This window comes from Nomia melanderi, chromosome 3 (genome assembly GCF_051020985.1).
Source record: "Nomia melanderi isolate GNS246 chromosome 3, iyNomMela1, whole genome shotgun sequence".
NCBI classification, from domain to species: domain Eukaryota; kingdom Metazoa; phylum Arthropoda; class Insecta; order Hymenoptera; family Halictidae; genus Nomia; species Nomia melanderi.
In genome coordinates, this window is record NC_135001.1 from 13,117,827 (window position 1) to 13,133,470 (window position 15,644).

Consider the following 15,644-nt stretch of genomic DNA (forward strand, 5'->3'; position numbering starts at 1 on the left):
TTTTCACTTGTTTTATTTATGTTTCGTTAGTTGATAATAATGGATATTTTAATACATTTGTAAATTATATTTAGAAGCATCTTTTTAAAACAGAATTTATCGAAAGGAAGAATTTGGTGAGACATGTAATACGATTTTTATCACTTTTTTACTTTAATTAGCCGAAAAAATAGAAATATTAATTTTATTAAGATAATTCCTGTTATTACTAATATGCTTAAAAAGGTAAACCGATCAAGTAAATATTTTTTCAGAAACTGTCGAACAATATTGAAAAGCTGTTTCCAAAAAAATAGTTTACAAGCGGCTTTAAAATAATCAGGTACGTATGGCATTTACCTTGATTTGCTCGCCCAGGAAACCATTATCCACGCGAAGGAACGAAAAGAAAAACTAAGGATCTCATAACTGTGTACGTACTTCATTTATGAGAGTTTCATCATCACTTAATTACAGCACGTCTTTTCACACGTTACTAGAAATAGTATCAACTTTCTCCGTGTACGGATTAACCTTGAAAATTTGTTTTGTAAATCAGATGCCTCTAATTCATGCTTACGTTTTGCATCATATACAAATTCCCACAAAATCTCTGCGAAGACGCCAGCCAAATAAAATGATTAATTTCATTATATTTAAATAATTGAAATATTTAATTCAAATAAATTTAAGTTGTCTGCGTGGAAAATTTTCGTAATAACATTATATGCTTTAGATTGTGTTAAACAAGTGAGCAGCTGAAAAACACAATAACTGAAAATATTTAAAACTTTTGGTTAACTATTTTACAATTTGGCGGGTTACATAACATTCGTTGAGGAGTATATTCTTCATAGTATAGTGATATAAAATATATAAATAAATTGATCCTATTGACTTCTTAAATCAGATTTCTTTAATACGTATTATATTATTGAGTAATGAGACATAGGAGAAAGTCTAAAGAAGGCACAATATAGACTACAACTGTCACATTTCGGTGAAACATTTTTATGATACAGGGCAAGCTATGGAGGATAGAACGGAAGAAATAGATCTTTGAAAGTATGACAACTTTGTAATCTTTCTGTATTTACAGTTTACAATGATTCTCAATAAAGAAGAAAGATTGTTAAAAAATTTCAGAAAATCAATTGAACTGCAGTTCTAGTATTACGAAATAAATCGTAAGGCAAGGGGTTAAAATCGAATTCCAACAATTCTACCGGTTGCCGCCATCGTCCGACCGCGATTCCCCGAGCATTTTCCCCAAACACTGGAATCCAGGAATTAAGTACGGCCGTAGTCGCCAGAACAATAATAACACGATCCCTCTCGTTTCGTCACCGTTTCCTATCGACAGGCTACGATTAAACTCTCGAATCCTGTTCCGCCCGACGTTGTACGCCGCTGGGAACTTTCTCGTTTGGTGGATTTCATTCGATCCGCGGCCTCTCTGCTCGTCCCACTGCGCGGGACGGCCAATGGATAATTAACGATCGGAGGAACGTAATCGCACGCGACACTTTCCCGGAAACGGACACACCGCGCGAAACCCGAGCAAAAGATGCAACCCGCCGCACCGATGGCGGTGCGCGGTTGCACGTCGCACGTTGCACGTTGCACACCGTGCGCGTACGTACACGATAATTCCACTTATTTGGCGAACGCACGGCGTGGTGCATACACGTGCACGCAGCGTGTAAAACTCGACGAGACGAGGAATCCCGCCGCGGCTCGTTCACTTTCTAAAGTCCCCCCGGTGCTCGTCCGTGTATCCTCCCCGGTGACTTAGCGACTCGCGATCGGCCACCCGAGCCGGCGGGAACAGCAGTTTTACCGATTTTTCACCACCGCGTGTCTGGATGTTATATCACAAACCACGGGAGTGCGGGAGATGGCGGTCAGTGTCGTGAGATACATACTCTTCGTCCTCCTGGCTCTACTTTTGAAACGTAAGTAATTTCTTCTCGGTGGATCGGCGTTCGATCAGAGTTTCTTCGAATGACAGAGTAGAGCTTAGTGAGAACTGAATTTGATTGTAGAGTGGATGAAAGTGAAGTACGGAGAAAATAAGCGGTTAAATCTTATTATTTTCTAAATAGAGAAATAGACAGAGTGGGAGAAGAAAGAAAAATTCAGTTTTGTTAACAGGGTAGAGCAGAGAGAGTTGAATTTGATTGTAGAGAAGAAGAATGCAAAATTCAATTTTATTATAAAATACAGAGAGAACAGTTAAATTTTATTATCTAGTAAAGTAAGAATGAAGCATTTAATTTTGTTATTAAATTGAATCAAGAAAAAGATTTTATTCTAAAGTAAAGTAATAATGAAGAATTCGATTTTATTATAGAGCAGAGTAAGAATGAGAAATCAAATTTTATTAGGAAATATAGTAAGAATAGAGAATGCAGTTTTATTCGAATAAAATCGAGAAAAGCTGGGATACTCTGTGATATTGGTTGCACTGCGACACTTCTTCATTCGTCTAGAACTCGTAGTTGCCAAACCTAATTTACATGAAAGAAGGATCAAGTAGTGTCGATGTACTAGTGTACGTTATGATGAAGGAGTCAATCAGTTGGGATTTATTTGGTGGTTCGCGGGAGTGTATCTGTTCAAGAGGAGCAACTTTTGCGTAATTTTTCGTGTTAATTTTAGACGATTGATTGTCTATATGTATATAGTATACGTGTCCCGAAGTTGTATATAACGTTGAAAACGTCTGTGAGTAATAATGAAAATAAGACTTAACTTTGTTTTGTGGACTTAGTGGATAAAATTACAGTGAAGGTGTAGCAGCAATGTGAATAGTGCAGACTCGTGTTAGAATAATACAGATAGTTTTATTTCTATGCGCAGTGGATACGCAAGTGATTCTGATAGTGCTTAAATAATAAACTTAAAATAATAACTTAAAGCAGTAAATACATAAGTGCTAAACACGCTACCAACTAAACAGTAAATGAATAAATGAACTAGAGTTTATAATAAACTCTTGTTATATTGTTCACATAAATATCCAACGTTTTTTGCGCAGGTAAACAGTTATCATTTAACGGAATAATAAAATTATCAAAAGTGGGTTTGCCTTATTTGTAGTGTCTCTTATGTGTATATTTCGTTAGTTTCACGAAGTGTCACATTAATGTTATTGTCTATGTACATATTATTGTATAATTAGTTTTATAGTAGTTTTCCAACTAATTTTTCTTTCTTTCTTTCTATATATACTTTTATATATAGAATATATTTTAAATATTCTCTTTCTTTTCTTTCTGCATTCTCTGAAAGCTATATTACTCTTTAGTACATTGACCATTGATACGAAATAAATAAGCTTGCCACGTGCGCGGAGAAAGGCGTTAGATACATGTATCAGAGAAACATATAACGAATCAGTGGCTATTTCTTCGAACTTGCACTTGAATAAGAATTGCTAAGATAAGTAGATAAAACGGTTTGCTTTGTATAATATATAATTGTATGGCTGAATAATTCTTATCATATAAATCATTCATTATAAATATTTAGTTTCGCAGAACAATTTGAATAATATACAACTATAAATTGCTAATTCCAACGTTAAGTTCATATGCGGATGATGTTAAAACTACAATTAAAATGACGATTATTTACTTATAAGCTTATAGCAGAACATTTTAAAACTCAGAATTCATAGTCTCATTTCTGTTAAAAAAATAAAGAAACAAAGGAATAATTATAATAATATCATGTTGAATTAATAAAGTAAATTTATATTAGTTCTTATTTGTTGAAAATTACAAAATAAACAAAAGTATTTGAAAGAATTAATAATTATAGTATTTGCAATTCTGATGATATTTAGTTTTTAACGAAACTATAATTTGAAGTGCGAAATTTGATTCAAAACACATGGTAGTTTTGTTAACTTGTCAAATTTTTTGAATTCTTCGTAAAACTTTATGACTGGCACCGCAATGAAAGTTTATCAGTTTTCTCCTCACAGATACAAAAAGAAGTTTTCAATAGTGATTGCAACTGAGCACACTGCTCATAAAATAACGGTTTGCTTGAAATAAACGCCAATCACCAAGAACCTTTTAGTTTGCACAAAGATCAAGAGCCTACTCATAATAAACACACTTCGATATTTTGAAAGTTCGGATTTATAATTAGTTCGGACATTGCAGACTTGTAAGAAACCTTAATAAGAATGTACTAGGTTTCTTGAAAAACTGTATGGTTCAAATCTAACTTTCTCGAAAGGAAGATGGAACAAAAGAAATTCATTCCTCCCTGAAAATTGATGTTTCCACGTGAAATAATCTCTTGTGTGAATGCACAGACAGACAACTGCTTTTACTACCAATGATAATTGCCATCTTTTAAAGTTAGATATTTATTAAAATAAAAACTACTATGCTTGTTTTTTTCATAGTAGGGTAAATTAGAGAGAAATGGCCCACTTTTTTAAAAGCCACTATTACATCATGAAAATTATTGATAGCTTAAAAGAAATGTACTTATGAAGGTAAGCATATATAAGAAGAACAATGAAATAGGCGTCTATACAAGGTTCAGTATAATACTAAAATTATTACAAATTATTACGTATTAAATATATACCTGTAACCGTACAAATTTAAAGCATCCAGTCGCATAACGTTTCACTAAAAGTGTTAAGTTCATTGGTCATGGAACAAACGATCAAATACCTTTCTGTGTATTTGCATTCATTAGTTATTGACACGCACACTGCGTAACGTAGAGCGTAAAGAAACTGTTGCCTTCCTCTCAGGATGCAGTAGGACGCTTATCTTCGCATAATTCCTATAGTGCCAGTGTAAAAAATAAACAAAAAACAGCGACCTGAATGACAGCGTGATGGACGACCTTCACCCATTTTCCTAGTTTCTCACAACGGTTGAGTAGATTTTAGCGCGAAACTGGCGTAACATCGATTGTCTGCAGTTAATCGGAACGTAAAAGCGATTTTATAAGAAAGGAATGATCGTTTGTAGAGGAAACTAAGTGTCAGAATAACGTTAATTAGTGGATTACTAATATTTCTGTGAACCGAGTAGAATTTAAAAACAAGCTTCATCATTAGAAATGATATATTTCGCGTGGTTCGAGGATTTATAATGAAGTACTATTTATTTTGTTCATTTTTCATACATTTTTAATAAAATATTAAATATCAAATTGTGCTTCAAAAGTTGTTAAGGCTTTTCAGCCTTAAAATAAAAGTCCGATTACATTGTATTGTATTTTTTATCATAGTGAGTTTTAGATAATTGTGTCTACTGTATCTACGTTAACACCACACAGCGTACTTCTATGTCGCACTAACCGATAACAGTAAGGCACAATTGTTTATTTAATATTACACGGGGGTTTTCGCTTTAATTTACAGTGAAACGCAACTAATTATCAAGACTAGCCGAGAACGCCGATCGACCATTTTTTCTAATACCGAATTACATTAACACGTTGACCGTCTCGAGTATTTAGAGCGTTTCGTATTACATTATTTCTCGCATCTTATCAAGCGCAAATAGTATTAGGATTAATTAGCTATGATTTAGTATCATAGATCTTAAGTTACCTTCGTAACTAAATACTTAGATCGGATATCAGTTTCCTCCTTGTAATTATTTTCAAGTAATTTGGCGGTGGCGGTCAAAGCGTTGACCCTCTCTGACGACACTGCATCCTAACCTAACCGTGTTCTATTTTACCTACTAGATTCCTAGTTCCTACACTAAATACACTGTCGGTCAAAAGTTTGGAACCACTTGATATCTAACGTCACACATTAAAAATTATATATTTTATAAATATATGAAATAATAATAACAACAATTATATATCTTTATATTTGACTAACGCACATACGTCCATGTTCCTTTATCATACAGAAAAATTCTCCAATAAAAGTTATTTACAAAAAATGGAAGTTTTTCTTTTAACCGATCTATTGGTCCCGAATTTTTGACCAACAGTGTACATAAAAGCTACAGTTTTTTAATGAATTCTGTTTCTTCGTAGACGGTGCAAGTGCGGAGACCAAAACGTTTAGGGATCTCTTCAACAGTACGTCCTGCGCAAAGCCGCCGTTCGAGTGTCCACACCCACAAATTGAATTTTATTTATACACAAGGTAAGTTCTGAACTCATATCTGTGTTCGGTTAAACGTCATTTAAATTACACGTGAAGTAAAATAGTAGTAACATGCTAGAATATTTTTAAAGAATATGGTAGCAAATTTTAAAGTAAAATATCAAAACGTATGTTTCCAAATTTCAAAATAAAACGTAAAAAATATGCCATCAAATTTTAAAATAAAGCGTCAAAAAATGTACTTCCAAATGTCAAAATAGAACGTCGAAAGATACGCTTCAAGATTTCAAAATAATGTTTCCAAATTTCAAAGTGGAATATCAAAGAATGTGCTTTTAATATTTAATTCGTTGCATAGCTGTAAACTGTGTATCTTAACATGCCAATATTCTCATGCACCGCTGTGTGATACAATCCATATATCACTTCATCGAGATAGTGTCGCGTAAAAGTACCACACGCAACCCGTTCGACACCTCAACTTTCGGAGGTTTCCATTTTGCGTCATTCCGACGCGGTTCCTTACTTTCCTTCGTCGTTCGAGAAGGTTCACGACTAACTAGAACGCCGCTAGGAAGAACCTCGACGTAAGACTCTCGGTTTCAAGATCATGATCATTTTACCTTATACTGAAAGCGGCCTCGTTTCGAGGCTCACCTTTCTCCGATAGCTATAGTCCCGACGCTTTGGCGTGCCTTGGGTACTTTTACCTGTCTGTTCGCTCACCTTTCCTTTCTTCGTTCGGCTGGTCATCTTTCTCCTGGAAATGCAGTCCATTGAAAGTGACCGTTTCAAATAAATCAAGTATTACCGAAGCTCTATTTTTGGAACGTGAATCTATACGGTGGGCCGGTGAAATATTTGTACACTTAATCGTTTCTTAATACATTTGTGTGCAAAACTAACATATTGATAGTACAATATGCACATTTTAATGTATTCGATATTTTAAACGATTAAACTGCTCAACTGAACAAAATATTTAAACAGTGAACGTACAGAGGATAGATAATATGATCGAACACATAATACCATTTATTTTAACCTTAAACAGGAAATATACTTTTCCAAGGTAGCTGAAATGTAAGTATTTATCTTTTTCATATATTTTACCAAGAAAATAGGTACCCATCATCGAAAATGGGAAAGTGAAAAAGTAAGGGTGTACGAATGTTGTCGTTAGACTGCGGATTTAATGCATTTACAGCGCGTATAATTGATCAATATCGATTGTAGTATGAATATTATTCAAATTCAATGGGATTTTTATATTAATCTATTTTCGACGGAGTTTATTAAAAGTAGAAATGAATGTGATACCTTTCAATGTATCATCGAAGTGAATTTAACCTCGAAGTGATCGCCATTATTTTTTATGATTTTACTCCATTTTCTAAATGAAATTAATTAAATCCACAAATAGATTTACACTTGATTAAATGGAAAGGTATTCTATGATTTCTACACATAACGTAATAGATTATAGAAATCTCTATTTAATTTTATATTTACTATTATAAGTTAATTTATAATAATATATGTTTGTAGGTATATATATACCTGCAGTCTAGTTATCATATCTAATATACTTAAAATATGTTTCTTAATTTATTGTTAGTTTAATATACTTATAAAATTAACATGCACTTAATTCTATACATTACATTGTGATATATAAGCTGAGTATAAAGTAAAAATGTAATACTTTATACTACTGCCAATATCATTATGGAACAACGAATTGTTTCTTGTAGTAATCATTATTACAAAAAAGAGGAATAAATAAAGTTTAAAAAGTATTACAATTTATAGTTTTTAGAAAATAATGTTATTTGTTAGTTGATTTAAATTATCTTTGAACTGTTCATGTTTTCATCTAAGACTCTCGCAGAGTGAAATACATTCCTGTTAACTTCGTTTCAGGTTCGTAATTACTTTTACTTTCGCCGTAATTATATTCATTATAGATAAGCTGCGAATCTAAATGGCACAATTAAACTTACATCAAATACCACTTCATCCTAATAATTAAATGTCTCCGGAAATTCGGATTTCCTTTCAAATAAATAATTTCTTTTGATTTCAATAAAAGCTGATACCAGTGTTAGGCAAAATTTTTTTCAAATATGGGATAGAAATAAGAATAACAAGTACAATTTTATTTATCGTTACTAATAAATTAATACTCAGTCGAGTAATACCATGTTTCATAAAATATAACAGTAATATTATTATTTTTTGATATAGTACTATATAATTTTATTCAAAGAGTTTATTTGATTACTCTTCAGTAAATAAATTATCTGTGAATAATTAAATAATATTTATAAATTTGGAGAGGAACACATTATATTAAACAAATAAATATTAAATCATTGAATACAGGTACAGAAATATATAAATTGTTGATCGGATGATATATTTCATTCACGAAACACTATTCGATTAATTATTATACGTTATTTGCAGCACACTGTTCTATATATTGAAGTAAAGATATGTAAGAAGTTATTAAATAAGCTGTATAATTTTAATAGGTTATGTAAGTTATGTAATTAGTACTTTCGCGATCAGCATCACATATATGTAACAATCAACATTTTGTATTTTACATAAATAAATAAAATTACTTTCACGTATGTTTGTATCTAAACTTGTTAAGCATGATATAAAAGTGCGAACAGTTGACGCGATTTTTTTCTTGTATTTTATTTGCATTTTATAAAAGCCATATGTTGTAGGGTAATGGTACAAGAGTGGGGTAATTACAATCACTTAAGCAACAACTACAATAAAATGCAAATATGGGGTAAAATATTTATTTAAACGAGTGTTTCATAAACTTAAATTATTTCTCAACTAGTACAATACAAAAAAATAGTTTTACATTCATTTAAATAATAACATTTGTAAAAATAAAAAAAAAATGTTCTTGACCATCGTTACTCATATCTACTGGTAATAGCAGTCACTTTGTAACCAATGATAATCTGAGGACCGTAACACTTTTCGCATACATATCCTTCAAAAATATTACGAAATTGGAAGAACATGTGGCATTTATTTAATGAAAAATTAGAAATTTCAGATGTATCACTTTTTAATAATAATACTGACCATTGTTGACAGCTAACCGAGATTACCTCATTCTCCCCTATTCAATAAAATATTGTAACTGTGAAGACTACTACTGAAACAAATGCTGGTCGCGAACGTGTTAATTGATACACGATAATTTTTAATAACTTCTTTACATATTAATCAAACGTGCTTGTATCAGTGTAAAAGGTAAATGCACTGATGACGTCGAATTTCGTTTTGAAGACTTCACTGTACGAATATAATGAACACAATGACAATGAACATGCACCGTATTCAGTGGTATGAACACTTGCTGTTTCATTGAAGAGATAATCAGAGAGGAGAATGCAACTTTCTATCGGCAGTAATGTTCGTATTTAATCGCTTTTTTTCAGAGACACACAAAAGAAACCTTTTCGCTTAGACGTTCGAAGATTCGAATCCCTTCATTATTCCAGATTTAACAGATCGCATCCCACGAAAATTATTATTCATGGTTTCGGCGGAGGGAGGAACTTAATACCTAGTCCAGATCTTCGGAAAGGTAATTTTTATCAAACAATTCCTTACACTCGCTCGCGGAAATCGTATTAATTTAGAAACTAATTAACCAATCGGGGACGAGGGGCACGAGAGTTTCTTAGAATTCTGAGAAAATAAACTTCTTTATTTCATACTCCTTTTTAAGGACTTTCATACTCCTGTGTAATTCAATAATTATAAAAATTGAAAAAAAAATGCACTTGTGATAATGTCAAATCTTACACAAGTATATTTTATAACGAAACCAATAAGCATGGAGAAAGTCAATACACTTGCATCTCATTGATAGTTAAAGGAACTGTCTCCTGAAAAATATTATAATACAACTAACATAATAAAATCGGGGAAAACGTTTTCAACATTTCACACCGATAATCTCAAAGAATCGAATCCGAAGAGAAAGATTGTGACTACAGCTAAATGACTACAGCTAGAAAGGTTATAATTTTTAGTGTTCAAATTGGCATATTTTGATCGCGATTTCACAGTAGTCGCAGGCATGAATATTCATTTCTTTCCTGCCAGGGTAATCTGGCGTGCTCATCCCTCGATGTATGAAACTTTCAATTTCAGCGTATTTCACGCGAGGCTATTACAATATTATAATCGTCGATTATGGTACCTTGGTACGTGAGCCGTGTCTATCGCAGATACAGTGGGGTCCGGATTTCTGTGCTCGATGTGTTGCTCAATTGGTAAGGTACTTGAGGGATCATCCTCGCGGTACGAGGGTGGAGAATATACACGTGCTTGGATACAGCGTCGGTGCGCATATAGGTGGCCTCATCGCGAATTATTTGCCCGATGACAAACTTGGAAGAATTACAGGTAATGTGTGCTATTTAATAGTTTGATCGTTACATGTTTACATACACCTGGGTAAGCCCAAAAATTTGATTTCTCAACAACGCGTCTGTGTGAATTAACTCTTAATAAACTCGAACGCTCCGCAACAGAATCATTTCACATTTGTCATTATAAACTGTAAAATTTTGTTATAATACAATATAAAATAAAAATATTAGGAAATATGATAGGAAAGTACATCCATGACTTTTCTTTTCATGTGCGTATCATGTATTTACATGTTAATATGCTTTTTCCAAAAGTCCCAAGTATAATTTGACTTTCATCTTTCCTAGGTGTATGTAACTCCGTAATCTTACATTTTATTTGTACTACGAACCAGCGTTGGGTGAAAGTTATTCAGAATAACGAATAAAGAATGACGAATAAATTGAATCTGATTTGAATTTTCGAATAATGAATAATAATTAATGTATTCGCCAGTCACAGATATTAAATGAATTGGATTTATTCGTTATTTTTACGTTACTTATACGTTATATAACATATCTAATATATTCAAAACTTGAGAATTTTAGATAGTTGCGAACGATAGAAATGCATCAAATCCGCAGTATTATGATTAGGGTACTGTTTACAAAAATGGTTTACACCAGGCTTGTCCAACCCGCGGGCCGAGGGCCGCATGCGGCTCAAAACGGCCGTGAATGCCGTGAATACTACAAATACAAGTTAAACATGCTACTAATTTATGTGCTGCACGAAGTTTTTCTTTGCTTGGTATTGGGGCACCCTCCGTTAAAGCAGAGGATAGAACATCTCTGGAGCTTTAGCGAGTAAAGATCTCACGCTATGAAGCGGGTTATCCAGGGGAAAAGGAAAAGAAAAGAAAACGTAAAGCGTACCAAATTAAAGAGTACGTGTAGAAGAAGGAAGAAAACGCTAAACGTTAAAGTTTTCAGAAGGAAAGGGAAAGTTATTTAACAATGAAGCCCAGGGAAGCTAAAAGGTTGGACACTCCTGGTTTACACCTTTCTCGCATTGGCAACAGCAATGAATTTTCCATATCCTCGTACCTTCACGACATATTTCTTCTAAATTCGCAGTTACTTAGAAAAAGTGTATCTCTGTAACGTCAGGCTCAGACAAGAAAATCTGGGCGCCACTACAACTGATGTTTTCTCATTTGTGATTTTAATTTTTCTTGATTATTCCATGAGAAAATAATTAAAGTTTATTTAACAATCGAAACTGCGGTTCTAATTCTTTCAATTTTCATTTGAATGCGTTTTAAAGAAAATATGACTATCTCCTCCGGAATTAATCTATGTGACGTTGGTAACGAAAGGGTTAAGAGATAAAATCAAGCGCGATATTGTATAAATATCATTTGTAAATGGTAATTTAACTTAACGAACGATTATTTTGTTTGTTCTCGATAGGGCTCGATCCGACTATATTTTTTTACATGAACGGAAATCGGTCGATGGATTTGGACGAAACGGATGCGCATTTCGTCGACGTGATTCACACAGGTGCCGGTATTTTGGGTCAATGGGGGCCGACTGGACACGCGGATTTCTACGTGAACGGTGGTTCCAGTCAGCCCGGTTGCGCAACTACTTCTTTGCTCCGTAAGTACAATCATCAGCATCCGTACTCTTACAGTTGGAAGATGAATTGATATTCAGCAGAACGACACAGGTGCAAAAGGTGCCTTTCTAGTTTAAAGTTTTATAATTTCGGTTGATTACGTTTAACCATGTTGACGAATAGTAAATTAGCGGTCGGAAATATTAGTAATTAGGAAGTGAGACCATCAGAAAATTAGAAAAAATGAGAAAAGATGAAAAGATAATCGATCAGCGACGTTCCTCAGCCTCGCCATCAAGCGATCTTTCAACTGTACTTGCCATTGTTTATTTCTTTCTACATTTGTCTTTCTTCAAGAAACAAAACGCACGTATTTTTTTCTATAATATATAAGGTTTTTAATATTTTCTTTAACTGCTCATTCCTTAGAGATAAACAACTGAAGTCGGCATTCAGATTTTCATCGATTGATATTTAACCGGCGCACAATGTGTTAATTTTTAAGTATGGAACTGCGGTCTCGCAGAGGTCTATACAAAATATCGTTGATTTTTAAACCAGTGAAATTTACGTTGTGTAGTTTATACTATTGCTATATGAAGATATTTAAATAAGTAAAAACAAATGAATACAATAAATCTTTTTATTGGTTGCTACAAACGAGAAATTTAACAGTAATCGGTAATTTTCAGACTTTCATACTTAAGGGATAAATTGCTTATTTACTCTAAAGTATAATAATTGACAACAGAAAAATAATATTTAATATGAATTGAAAATAACGAAATAATACTTATGTTTGATAAATTCTACTTGAAATCTTCATCGTGTGTATAAATCTTTGTAACATTTCATTATCCATTTTACTTACGAAATACATTTTCTCCATTTTACGAGGAGACAAATAAAAATATATACGACAGAAATAGATGTGGACTTGTTCATTTGTGATATGAAAACGAAAAAATTGGTTAACTGTAAAGAAAATTGATGGAACGTTTATCCGCAGAGACGTTGTCGTGCGATCACACAAAGGTTACGCCGTATTACATAGAATCGATTACGACAAAAGTAGGATTCTGGGCGGCTCCATGCGGAAACCTTTTTTCCTACCTGATCGGATGGTGCAAACCCCAACTGGAGGAATATATTCTGATGGGAGAAGACGCGCCTCATACGTACGTAATTTCTTCTAGAGATTATATATAGATACTTTCAATGATAATATAATAATATATCATTCAATAACTCAATAGAAAATGAATTCCACATGTTTAAATGTAAATATAAATAGATCTCGGATACAGGTAACAGTAAAAAAACAAGAATAACATAAATTATTTTATGTGAAAACGATTAATTTTATGTTGTTTAAAAAAAAATCAGTTATAATTATAATATACCTAGAACGAAGATAGTATATTTTGATTAATATAAATAATGCAATTTAAAATTATATCAACACGTATCATATGTATGAATATATTAATACGTATCACTGTAATGCATTGGTATATTTTCATTTAATGAAAATTATTTAAAAAATAAATTCCGTTTCTAAACAGAGAGGTATATGTTAGCATACTTTTAATTAATAAGTAATTATAGCGATTAAAAGTTGAAAATTTTGAAATTAAAGGCGCATATTAATTTACCTATTTATGTAAACTTTTTATGTACACCAGCAACGACAGTTCAAATGTCAAGCATGAAATTTTGTTGAAATTTGTAGAGCTCGAGGCATTTATTATCTGTCAACAAACGCACACAAACCATACGCCCTCGGTCTTCCCGGAAAAAGCCAACGTCCGACAAATCGGAAGCGATCGTCCTACCGCCAGTATTGAGCTTACTGAAGCAAGTAATCAACATAATCATAGAGTAGCCTATCTCTAATTAGTTGTAAACATTGTATGTTACGTTTGTGTCTGTTATTTCTTTGTACATTGTTAATTTAGTTCTTACGTAATAAACTATTTTTCTACGCAACCTTCCGTGAACCTCGCATTCCATTTGATCATGACATCGGTAGCTATTAATGCGCACATTGCATATTGCTTTGTATTTCTGTGATCTAAGAACTTTCACTTTTTTCATCGCAACAATTTCGTGTAATGGTTTGCCCATTCCTGACAAATAATCCAATGTAATGCTCATCTAATCCTCGGATGCGGTGAATTAATTGCTAGCAATCAGAAATCCTTCATTGTTGTAAGATATCATTTGCTAAATTGACGAAACGTAGTTTAACGAACCATGTTGATCTGAAAATGTATCAAAGTTTAGTTTCTTCGTGATGGAGAGCAAATCAATTTCCACAGCTCTCTTTTTATATGTCCATTTTTTCATTATAATATGAAAGAACCTGTCCTATTTTGTATGTTATTTTGTACCTATAAATGTTGCGTATTCTTATTATGCAACATTTCCGTCAGTTCCAAAGTATTTATTAGTATTTTTGTAATAGATTCAAACTTTCTATTATTTTCTAAATTATTCATAAATGAAATTATTCGACGTTCTATTGGAATTAATTACTAAGTGATTATTTTTCACATTTATTGTATATTTTGTAAAGAGACCGTGTATTAATTAGACTAACGTCGATATTATAAGAATATGTTATTTCTGTACAAACTGTATGAACACATTTATATAAGTTGTCAAAAGAGAATTGAGTTTGGCAAATGACAAATTGGTTAAATGTAATTTGTCAAATGAATAAACTATTTATTATTGTAATTGTATTTGAGAATTGAATGAATCTCCTGATTTGTATTATTATTTGTTAAAGGAAATATGATAGATATTAAAAACAACTTCGACATGAAAAGTAAAGTTTAACGATTGTTTCAATAAATAAACAATATTCTTGTCTTACCTGTGTTGATATCCATATCGAATAATTAATCTTCTCTTAAGGGAAGTAAATCTACACAAACTAAACAACATTAGTTTATTGGATTTTTATGTTTATTTTATTATAAAAACTGTAAATATTACAAATTATGATTAAAATTAACCCAAATAATAATTTCAAATATAATATTTATCTTGTTTTTCCCTAGATACTTAATAACACAATACTAATTTCGATCTATAAATCTGACTCTTTTATCTTTTATTTTTATAATTTATTCTGGTAGTGCAACGACATTTGTATGCTATACGTTTAATCATATATTTGTAAGAAAGTACGTTACCTATAATTATAGCTAGTGTATCTATAGATAAATGATACAACTGTAATCTCTGGTTTTCTTAACACTTCGAAGTTCGAAAAGTGAGTAAAAACGAAAGTGTTGTAATGAATTCTAAACATTGAGATCAATATATTATATAGTATTTAAATCCAATTTCATGAATTACATAATTGTATCTCAATCTTTAACCCATTTAAATAATTTAAAAAATTCGAAAAATGCAGTTAATGAATTCTTTTCCTTCGAACCAATCTTAAATGTAATTCGGTGAAAGCTTGAAATTATTGATCATAAATGATTTAAATAATTAAGCTTTTTAAATAATATAT

The 15,644-nt window shown here is 32.1% G+C and overlaps 1 protein-coding gene across 1 annotated transcript; it reads left to right on the forward strand.

Annotated features, from left to right (window-relative positions):
• Positions 1-1,876: 1,876 nt before the first annotated feature.
• LOC116432884 (phospholipase A1 member A) lies at positions 1,877-13,980 on the forward strand. The gene is made up of 7 exons (XM_031990349.1): positions 1,877-1,934; positions 6,016-6,127; positions 9,565-9,713; positions 10,286-10,540; positions 11,962-12,153; positions 13,122-13,290; positions 13,845-13,980. Exons 1-7 carry the CDS (start codon positions 1,877-1,879, stop codon positions 13,957-13,959), a joined length of 1,050 nt encoding a protein of 349 aa, XP_031846209.1. The 3' UTR covers positions 13,960-13,980.
• The last annotated feature ends 1,664 nt before the right edge of the window (positions 13,981-15,644 follow it).

What these genes read in the sequence shown, in the direction of transcription:
- LOC116432884 (XM_031990349.1), top strand. Translation starts at nt 1,877, where the DNA reads ATGGCGGTCAGTGTCGTGAGATACATACTCTTCGTCCTCCTGGCTCTA. An exon ending in GAATTTTATTTATACACAAG is followed by an intron (nt 6,128 to 9,564) that starts GTAAGTTCTGAA and finishes GCTTTTTTTCAG; the next exon opens with AGACACACAAAAGAAACCTT. An exon ending in GGAGAAGACGCGCCTCATAC is followed by an intron (nt 13,291 to 13,844) that starts GTACGTAATTTC and finishes TGAAATTTGTAG; the next exon opens with AGCTCGAGGCATTTATTATC.